The 10,772-nt window shown below is 49.6% G+C and overlaps 1 protein-coding gene and 1 pseudogene across 2 annotated transcripts in view; both read right to left on the bottom strand.

The window, feature by feature from the left end:
- Positions 1-948: 948 nt before the first annotated feature.
- On the bottom strand, positions 949-1,668 carry LOC103610458 (annotated as a pseudogene). Its single transcript, XR_552215.1, has one exon. The product of XR_552215.1 is annotated as a phakinin pseudogene (transcript).
- A 2,237-nt stretch (positions 1,669-3,905) lies between these two features.
- Positions 3,906-10,772, bottom strand: part of TMEM108 (transmembrane protein 108) — a gene marked incomplete at its 5' end in the record, with an annotated part of 19,252 nt that continues 12,385 nt past the window's right edge. Inside the window, 2 exons of the mRNA XM_008594625.1 lie at positions 3,906-5,817; positions 10,598-10,752. Of these exons, the coding sequence (XP_008592847.1) occupies positions 5,695-5,817; positions 10,598-10,752 (278 nt within the window). The remainder of the gene's footprint in view (positions 5,818-10,597; positions 10,753-10,772) is intronic.

The following is a 10,772-nucleotide window of genomic DNA, read 5'->3' on the forward strand; positions in this document are numbered from 1 at the left end:
CCGAGGGATCCCAAGGCCAGCGTTTGGGAAGGGAGGGGAGGAGAGAAGCCAGCCACCCACAGAGAGCTCTGCTGAGATGTGTGGTGCTGGCTGCAGTCCCAGCGTTAGAAGCACAGGCTGCAGGCTAGACTTGATGGATGAGCTCGGCAGTCTGCAGAAATTACCCTGGATAGCAGGAGAGCAGGGCCCTACTGAGCAAGGGAAAAAGATGGAAGCTTTGCGTCCTGTCCTGTCCCAAAGGATAGCACTTGCCACATGTAGCTATTTAAAATAATAAACATTAAATAAAATAAAAAATTCAAATTTTCAGTTTCATTAGCCACAATTTAAGTGCTCTATGGTCATATATGGCTAGTGGCTGTCAGACTGGACAGTGTAGATATAAGACATTTTCATCACTGCAGAAAGTTCTATTTGCATGTAAATGATCTCATTAATACTTTCGATGTTGATTACATGTTGAAATAACATTTTGGATACACCGAGTTAAATAAGATATGATATTAGCATTAACATCTTCTGTTTCTTTTTACTTTTTTTACTGTGCGTAATAGAAACTTGCCAATTACATACGTGACTCACGCTTCTGTTGGACAGTGCTATTACAGATGAGTACAGAAACACATCTCCACCTAGTCACTGTTTTTCATGCCACACCATTTGATGGTTTTCAATTGGATGATGGCTATAAGACCCTTTTGCAATAGGAAAGGTTAAAGAGGCAGCCCAGGGTAATGGGACAAGTAGAACTTTGGATCCAGAAAAATTCAGGTTTAGATCTCAGCTCCATCCCCCGGCAAGCTTTGTGATCTTGGGCAAATTGCATACCTCAGTTTTCTCATCTGAAAAATGCAGTCAATGAATGACCCACCGCACAGCATTGCTTTCGACGTTACAGGAAAATAGAGCTCGTATGGGAACTCGCGTGGGCTTGGCCCATAGAGAACCTCAGTAAAAGGTGACCACTGTGGTTGTCATTAGCATTTTTAGCATGAAGGCGTAAGAGGTTATGGTCAGTTTCCCTGGCCTCAGACCATTCACTACCCTACCCTCTGCCTTCAGCATCCCCTTCGGGCCTCTGCAAAGCCAGGGCACGGCCTGGGTACTTACCTGTTGGCAGCTGCTGGCCCAGGAGGCCCGGAGGGCACCCCAGCCTCCCGAGCGCATGGCCTTGCTCTCCAGGTGCATCCGCAGTTGTGTTTCCAGCTCCTGGCTGACTTGCTCGAGGGCGTGCACCTTGGCCATATATTCCACCAGGCAGTTCCCTAGGTCCTCAACAGCAGTATGGTCCCTCTCCAAGCCTGGAGCAGGCACCATGGCCAGGCCTGAACTCCTCAGGCCCTGCAGGAAGACACTGCTGATGCCCAGGGCCCGGCGGGTTACACGGGCACCCAGGCCACCTACGGGCCCACTGGGTGCTGTCCCTACATAGACCCCAGGTGCTCGAACGAGGCCAGCCACAGCACTGGTCCTGGAGGCTGGCGGGCTATCCAGGGAGGATGATGACCGAGTCCCCCTCAAGGATGGCCTGCGCCTCTGGAGGGGCATGTTGGAGGTGGCACTGGCAGGCAAGTCCACTACCACTCGCCTCTCGCTCATCACCCCTTCTGCCTCTCTGCTGCCCAGCAGGTTTACAGAGTCCAGTGGCTTTGGGTTTACAGCCCCAGCGTCCCTCTGACCTGGTCACGGGCCTCTCTGGAAGCTTCCCTATCCCCAGGGCTGCTTTGTCTGCTGTGTTCCATGAGTTTCCATCATTCATTGAGCTGAAAGAGAAATGGGCCCTGCCCAGGGCTGTGTGCAGAGAGGCGCTCATGCATTCTTTGATGCTGGGTCATGTGCCCAACCTCCCAGATTTTTCTGCTGGGAGTGGGGGAGGCTGGATCAGTACAGGCCATGGTGGTGGACCATCTGGATTTGTGTATTTCACTGTCTAAGAGAGGGGAAGATAGGCATTAAGTAGCCCCATTTCACAGATGAATAAACTGAGGCTCAGGAACCTCAGATCACAAGTGTAACGATCACTTGTCCCAGATCTCAGATCACAACCTAGAACCCAATCTAGGTGTTTCAGGGCCAATCTCAGTGCTTCCTACATCCCTGTGTGTGCGAATGTGCAAACTCGAGCACACGTACACACAGGTAACAGAGGACAGAAATGGGTGTGAACCAGCCTTGCAGGAGGCAGTCAGGGACTCAGGAAAAACGAGCCTGGCCTGCTGCTTCCTTCGCCCTCCCTCAGTCCTGCAGCAGCTTCTTTGTCCCTTTCCTTCTCCCTCTGCCCTCTAACACTCTGCTGCCCATCAGGTGCTTGATGCTGGCCGTGTTACTTCGCCTCTCTGGACTGTACTTTCCACACACTGGCCTGGGCTCTAGCTCTGACACACTAATGAGAGACCTTGGGCAAATTCAGGTCTCACACATGTTGGGCACCTATTACACTCTAGCTACTCCCTACACCTCTGCTTCCCCATCTGTCAGAAAGCTAACAAATAAAAACGGCAACGAGTGTGGACTGGTAAGCTCTCCAAGGGTGCTCCAAGTTAAGATCTGATGACACCCCCTGGGTTTTAATTTCCCTCAGCATCCACTAAGCCACACTGTCAAGGGCTGTAACTCAATAACTTCTCCAGAATCAGAAGTGTTCCTCTGGCCCCAGGGATGACAACATGAACCTAAAATCCACTGTACTTGTTTTACCCTGGAGAAGTAACCAAAACTCAGAGCTGGGTATTTATCCCAGATACTGAATGTGGGAATACAACTTCAGTGAGAGCAGGGGAAGGGAACCAACTTCTAGCAAGTACCAAATCCATCCCTCGGCTGAGCACAATTCCCATACTTTATTTCACTGAATTCCCAATTTGACCTTGGGAGGTAGGGAGGTATAGGATTGACATGTACTGCCACTTGGGCTGCACGCTGCACAAGTCCAGCAGTATCACCACATGTCCTACAATCAGCTATGATCCCCTTATGTAATGACCCTGTGGCCTGCAATGACTTGCCCAAGTTCCCATGTCCAGAAAGTAGCAGAGCTGGGATGAGAAGGCCTCTTATGACTTATTTAGGACCCTCTCTGTCACCCATCAGTCTGAGAGCGGGGTACCTACCCATGGTAGCACAGGTAAAGTTAAAAAACCTGGCCATCTTCCAGAATGTTCTGTGTGCTCTTCCTGCTGACTAGGACACCACAACCCTTTCTTCCTTTTTTCATTCTTTGTCTCTTTGTGATGATACAGGAGGTACTTTATAAATATCAGTGTTGGTTACTTGATTAACAGATTAACTAACTAGATCAACTAAAGGCCAGTTAGTATCCTTGTTTATTTAGACATGACATTCTTGCTGTGAACACCAACTCTCGTGTACCCAGAAGGGCCCATGCAAAACTGCATTATAATAACATCCTCCTAATACAGGTGAAACCGACTGGGTCCCGAGGATCTGCATTCTTGTGAATTCCAGGACGTATTGTCCAAAGCTAAATGAAGGGTTGAAGCTACCTGATGAAGTTGTCTGTAAAGATGTCATGTTTAGGCACTATTATTCTCTATTGAATGGTAACACTTCTGGCCAGGCTAATTTCAGATTTCTCCGACCCAAAGATATTTACTATAAATTCACTTGAGCCCTGGAGAGACCGAGAATGAGAGGGATGTAACTTAATCGACACCAGTGTCTCCAAAGACCTGACAGAAGATGATTCTACCTTGGAGAAATCACAAACATGTTCTAAAGGATTTGTTTTACCAAATGATAAACTGCTAATCCTATTAGCTCATCTCACTCATAAAACCCAACTTACTATTAAAATCAGGTTAAAAAATACAGATGGACATAAAGTAGTGTTGATGCTGCGTAAGGAAGCCTTAAAAATTGTTTTAAAATGAAAAGAATGCAAAATGTATTAGCAACTTAATCCTCTGGCTAATAAAATAAGTTTATTTATATATACATGGTAGCAGAATTCTGTGTATAAGGAAAAATAAGTCATACATCCACATATGTATATATAACATATGTATCTTTGAATACATATATTATATATAAATTTTACTTTACAGATTTCTCTCTATATATACTCACACACATTGATATATCAAATACAATAGCTAACAGAAATATCATGATAAGGTTAAGGAGGTCAGACAACAACACGTTAGAAAATGAATCTCAGAGCAACACTTAACCTGCTTCTTTGGGGGTCGAAGGGTCTTTGAGAGAGACAGCAACCGAACTCATGTTAAGCAAGTTCATACAACATTGAGGACACACAGTTTTGAAGGCCATCTTTTTCTTTTTAAAGGAAAAGGCAGGAAGAAAGGAAAAAGTCATGATAAAAAGACCACAACAACACAAACAAATGAATCAACATTCAAGTTCAATTTTCAGTCTGACTATAAGAACATCTATATTCAAAATATACTATCAAACTATTTTTCTTTTCGAGAAAGGAAGCGTCAAAGCAGTTATCACCTCTCCCAGCCACTATCTATTAGGAAAAAAATAAGAGAAGCAGCCATCTCTGGAAGCCCCCCTTGCATCTCTGAGGGTCTGAGCCCTGTTGACCGTGCCAGGCACAGGGATGAGGGCAGCAGTGAGGGGGGTGGGGACACGGGTGCTGGACGGCGAGTCCATCAGCTAATGCTGCAAGCAGGCCTGCAGCGCCAAGGAAGGATATGAGGACGTCTTCTCCCAAGTGATTTGCTTTGGCAGTCTTGTGTTTTAAGATTGCAAGATGAAGGTTTCAAACATTACAGCTCTACACTTCAAGGCTTCTTAGAGAAACATGTTCCTCAGGGGCATAATACCAACCCTTTTTGAGAAAACAAAGCCAAACCCCAATAAGCATCAGATCCTTGAAGAAGAGCAAACATCCTTAAGCTCTGGGGCTGGGACCCGCATCTGGACCATCTTTGAGAGAAAGGCACGGTGTTTAACACAGATGTGGGTGTTGGAGGGGATGCACGAATGCGCTTCAAGGGAGCATTTTTCCACCAGAAAAAGTCAGTCCTGTTGTTAGCAGGTGGAAGCGTGTGATGTTAGGGGGACGTGGTTTTAGGATGCTTTGATGTCCTCTGTGGATTCCTGAGGGCCGTGCACTGTCCATAACTTGGATGGAATTAAACTCAACATCCAGTGGTGTCATTGCGAGGTTCCAGGGCATGCGTCCTCTGGGGGGGATGCAATGTCTTCTTTTCCTGCTTTGTGCATGACTCTGCTGTCTTCTCCTAGGTGGCCCAGTTCCCTTCAGGGGTGTGAACACGAGGGAGGAAATGAGGTCACACTGAATCAAGAGGAGGCAGAACTTTATGAATCACTCAAAGGACCATGCACTTGACCATTTTAACACAACACTCAGCTTCTACAGGAGGCCAGTCTCTCACCTCACCTGCCCGGGTCCCCGGGCTCCTCAAGTGCTCAGAACAGAACAGTTATTGAGAGAAGCAATCAGTGCAACTGCTTTGCTTAGAAATACCTTTATTTTATAAAGCCACGGATCATTCTGTAAAGTTTTTTTTTTTTTTTAAACCACACTTATAAAAAAGATGTTGACAATTCTTAGGAAAAAAAGCTGAAAATGTTTCTCATCAATTCAGGGTTACACAAAGGTTATATTTATAATATATATATTTGTATAGTTATAATTTAGAGAATGAAAAATAGGGAATGGCAAAGTGAAGCCTGCTGCAGTTAGATCTCAGATACTTGATCGTTTCCCACAAACAGTGTTTCTTGACAGAAGGGGTTAACAAGGACCATCCCAGTGTCTCTATAGTCGCCGTTGGCCGGGGAGCGGGGCTCTGAGAGCTGATCCTGGGGAGAGAGGAAGGAGATGGTGTGAGCCGGGGAGGCTTAAGAGGTGACCGTTCTTAAACTTACAGCTGGGAACATTTACTCTGGCATGGGATTGCTTGGGACACATTTTCATCATCCCCATTACCAATGCTGAGGTGCACAGCCTTCTCTGTTGTTCTTTCAGATTTTTATAGCAGCTTCCAAAAAAGGTTTCCTGCTTCCTGAATCCCCCATACCCCCAGTTGCCAGAGACGGTACCGCTTTTCTTGTCAAAGTCTGAGGGGGGCTTGCTGTGTGCGACACACACAGCGCATGGCTCACTGCCCTAGTGGGCAAGACCTGGTCCACTTGGATCCCAGACTCCTTGCCTGTTTCTACAGACCTCTGGGAAACTTCTCTGCTTTTCCTTCCTGAATACACCTATACTCGCCCACCTCTTTCCTCTTCTACAGAGTCTGACAGGCCTGTCAGAGTCTTCAAGGGTCAATTCTTCCCCCTCACGAGTCCTCCCAGGGCCTGGTCAGAATTACTGTCCCATTTCCTGCAGTACTAGAAGTGTTGAGCTGAACAGATCTGAATCTTTGTGTGACCACACAATAGGTGGTAAGTGAGAAATTCAGTCTGTACAAACCCAGGGGCAGAAAAGCCTAGACATAGGCAATCCACTGCTCAGAGTATCCTGGCAGGGTTTTTGACTCAGCTACCAAGGACTGCAAGCATTGGTGGGCCACTGAACAGCTGTCCTCAGATTCAGGCCCAGGTATTAATTTGGGGATGGTGGGGGGAGGGGAGGAAAAGTCATAGCTTGTTCTAATTAAAGCTGAAGTCTAAGAACCTGCAGGCCAACAGGCCTAGGCATACTGGCTTATGCCAGATTTGCTTAGAAATGTCTTCATTTTAAGAAGCCACAATTAATTCTCTGAAGTTTATTTTTCAACAAAACATATACAACAGGTAACCTTTGAGGAGTACTTATTGCTCCATGAGTCATAAGGAGAGACAGGAAGAAATGCCAGTGTTCATGAAACGTCTTCTGGGAAGACAAGAACGTGGCCGGTGTCCGTGGCAGTGGCGTCTGTCGGGAGGGTGGGCGCGGGGCCAGCCCCCTGATGAAGAGGGACGGGGCAGCCCCACAGGTGGGACACCCTACTTCCCACCTTGCTTTTGGGATGAGCTGTGAAGGGGAACTTTGGAGGCTGAGATTGGACTTGGGTACCACGTGGGTATGTTTCACTGCATACAAAAGAGAAAGTTATTTAGGAAATAACCAAGGAGAAAAGAAGGAAAAAGAGAAGGAGAAGAGGAGAGAAAAGGAAGAATGGAGCCGCCTCCCAGCACTCGCGGTGCTGTGGTGGCGGGCGGTGGCCTGTGGGTACTGCTCTCCTCGGCGCCAGGGGAGCAGGCACGCTAGCTTGGTGGTGGCTCTGGGCTGCCCGCCCTCGCCCTTGGGTACCACGAGTCCAGAGAGCCAGGACAAATGTCATACCACTAGAAACAAAGCCCAATGAGGGCAGTAGACTGCTGGGAGGGAGATGGCAACGGTGCACTCGGAAGGCATGCCGAGCTGTGAGCTGTGAGCTGTGGTCCTGTGGAGGTCGTGGTGGCTGGGTTGGCCCTTGTCACCATGGCCTCTGCTGTGTGGACGGTGGCCCTGGTGCTCCCTTTTCTATGGTGTGTTCACAAGTGTCGTCCTGTGGCTAACAGCCCACACTCAAAGTGGGGCCACCCTTTTGCCAAGTTACATATCTTTTCACTCACTGTGACAGTTCTTAGGAACAGTTTTGGCCACGTAAAATGTGCACCAGCCACACTCAAGGTCAATGCTTCCATGAAGCTTGTCTCTCTGTTTATCCTTTGCTTAGATTTTTTTACTGAGCATCTACTCTGTGTTAGGTTCTCAGCTGGGTGATGGTTAAATTGTGTTGAACACAATCTGTAGTTCATTTGTTTGACTAACATTGACCAAGTACCTGCCATGTGCCAGGCACTGTTCTCAGTGCTGGGAATAGAGCAGTGAACCCAACAAACAGGACTCCTGCCCTCAGGCAGCTTATATTCTAGCAGGGGAGCCAGACCACAAAGTGGTCAACAGAGAGGCAACGTCAGGGGCTGAGAAGCGCTCTGAAGAAAAATAAAGCAGGGAAAGAGACAGAGGTTGAAGGAGGGCTCTGAATGTCTGGAACGGTCAGGGGAGGCCTCCTTGAGGAGGTGATGTTGGAATAGATGCCTGAAGGAAGTGAGGGATCAAAGCATCCAGTGAGGGACAAGCATTTCAGACAGGCACAAGAGCAAAGCTCCAGGGGTGGACACAGCGTCCTGTGTAGGAGGAAGAGCATTGGGGCCAGCGTGGCTCGAGTGTGTGATCGATGGGAAGGGGGCTGGAAGGTGGGCAGGGGCCAGCTCATGAAGGGATGTCAGACGAGCCAAAGTGTGAAGAGGATCCACTGAGAGTTGCCAGCCATGGTTGACGTGGGTCCTGCCTTGAAAACACCATCTGGCTCTGGGTGGAGACGGACTGCGGAAAGCAAGATGGTAGTGGAGAGTCCACTGCAGCCATCACGACGTGGGAGCTGAGGGTGGCCTGGACCAGAGACAGTTGTGCAGGAGGTGAGAAGTGCTCATCCTGAGGAAGAACCAACGGGATCTGCTGCAGACCGGATGTGGGCGCACAAGAGGGCAAGGCGACCGGCAGTGCCATCCACGCAACGGGAGACACCAGGTGAGTTTTGGGTTTGGGGTGGGGAGGGGAAACGAAGAGTTCAACCTCGGGCACGGTGAGCTTGAGAGGCCCGCTAGACGTGTGCGGGTAGCCGGGCACGTGAGTCTGGAGTTTGGGGGAGCAGTCAAGGCTACAGAGAGAAGTGTGGAGTCGATGGTGCCGAGATGGTAATTAGGTCAGGGAACTAAGTAGAAAGAGAAGAGAAGCAGTGGCAGGACTGAGACTGGGCAGGCCAGTGATCAGGGTCGGGAAAGGTCGAGAAACCAGTAACGGGGACTGAGAAGGAGCTGCCGGGAGGTGGCGAACCAGAGAGGGAGGGCCTGCGGCCGGCGAGGAAACGCGGGCAGGCAGGATGGACGGTGCCAGTGTCGCGGCAGAGCGAGTACGGAGGGAGCCGGCGCTGACTGCGGGGTTCGGCAATGTGGAAGCAGCTGGTTATTCACGCGGGGCAGAGGAGCTGAGCTAGCCTCAGGCCAGAGCCGCATCACCACAGCTCTAGGAAGTGCCACCATGAAGAAGCAGAGGACGCAGAGACCATGTGACAGGACAGCCCAACCCAGCCGAGCGGGTCAGGGAAGGCCTCCCTCAGGAAGTGACGCTTTGACTGGGTCTTGGATGATGGGCAGCAGTCAGTGAGGTGACCGAGTGAAGGGGGTGCTGTGGAGGGGCAGAGGACACTGCAGGAGAGGAGCAGCTCATGCACAGACCCGGCGTGGTGCAATGGCACTTGGTGCCGTGAAGGAACAAAAAGAAAGACATCCAGTGTGGCTGGAGCTTAGCAGAAGAGGGACAGAGGGGGCATGCGGTGGGGCTGGGGAGTGGGGCCAGGGCTGGGCCTATCTTGCAGGCCCTGTAAAAGACTCTGAACTTTAACCTAAGAGCAATGGGAAGCTACTGAGGGGTTTTGAGCATGGGAGCAATGGGACCGCATTTATGTTTGTAAAAGACCATCCTGGCTGTGGTGGAGAAAGAATCTGCAGAAGAGACGGGGACTGCACCTCCACAAGCCCTCTCTCAGCTCTCACTGCCTTTCTCGGATGTCCACCATCTTTCTCCTGGGCCATCTCAATCACACCCTAGGCGACCCACCTATTTTTAGTCCCTCTTTTTGTTCATCCTTCCATCCATTCATCCATCCACCTAACCACCCTTCTCTTCCTTCCTTATCCATTCACTGCTCACGTATAGACTTCCTTCACCAGGCCATCAGCATAATCCTTCTAAAACTGGGTCACCCAAAGCTCAAAACTTTCAATGACCCTCTGCTGTCCAAAACGAAAGTCCAAACTCCATAATACCCCATTCAAGGCTGTGTCTACTCTGGCCTTCACCCCTCCTTCCTGTTCCAACCTGGCCTCTGCTCCACCCTCCATGTGAGAACGGAAAGGGCATGGACTCCGCGGTCAGAGAGTCCTGGGTTAGAGCCCAGCTCTTGCTGGTCAGCCGGGTGTCTTGGGCCAGTACTCCCTGATTCAGTGTTGCCTTCTCTCCCTTGATGTGCCACATCCAGCACATATCCCCACCTTTATTCAGGCCACTGCCTTTGCTGGGATGCCTGCTGAAATCCCCTTATCCTTCCTAGCACCTCCACTGGAAGGCTCTCCTCCCCTGGGTTTCCACAGCTCTTTGTCTATAACTCTTATTGTGTTTCCCCTAATTTGTTTCATTTTTGAGTGATGCTGGGGTTCATCCCCCAGCCATATTTCAGAATCCGAGCCCCTTGAGAGCAAGCTCTCATCTTCACAGTCCCCTGAGAGTCCTTGCCACAAAACAGGTCCTCAATGAGTATTTGTTGACTTGTTCCCAGAAACCAAAAGTCCCAGGATCAGTGGGACTGATCAAACTTTAATATGCAGAAAGCACCTGAGGATTCTTGCTAAAATGCAGATCCTGACTCAGCAGGGTTGGGGTGGGGCCTGCAACCCCTTGGGTGTGACTGATGTTGCAGGACCACGGACCATGCATTAAGGAGCAAGACATTCAGTAATGAGCAGGTGCTCTGCGGCTCTCTTTGGGGCCTGTGCTTTTCCACAGTGAGGCCGGCACTTCCAGGGAGACCTCTTGTGTGGGGCTCATTACCTCAGAAGTTTCAAGGGACTGGATCTCCCTTGGCAACTCCACGGCGTGCCTGTTGAAGTAGTCCATGGTGATGGCGTTGTTCCAGTAGCTCAGGTTGTTCTCCGGGTTGGCCGTCTTCTTCTTCCTCCTCATGCAGCACACTGTCAGCAAGACAGCTGTGGAGAGAGTTCAGGTC

The sequence above is a fragment of the Galeopterus variegatus genome, unplaced genomic scaffold (assembly GCF_000696425.1).
Source record: "Galeopterus variegatus unplaced genomic scaffold, G_variegatus-3.0.2 Scaffold11176, whole genome shotgun sequence".
In the NCBI taxonomy this organism is placed as follows: Eukaryota; Metazoa; Chordata; class Mammalia; order Dermoptera; family Cynocephalidae; genus Galeopterus; species Galeopterus variegatus.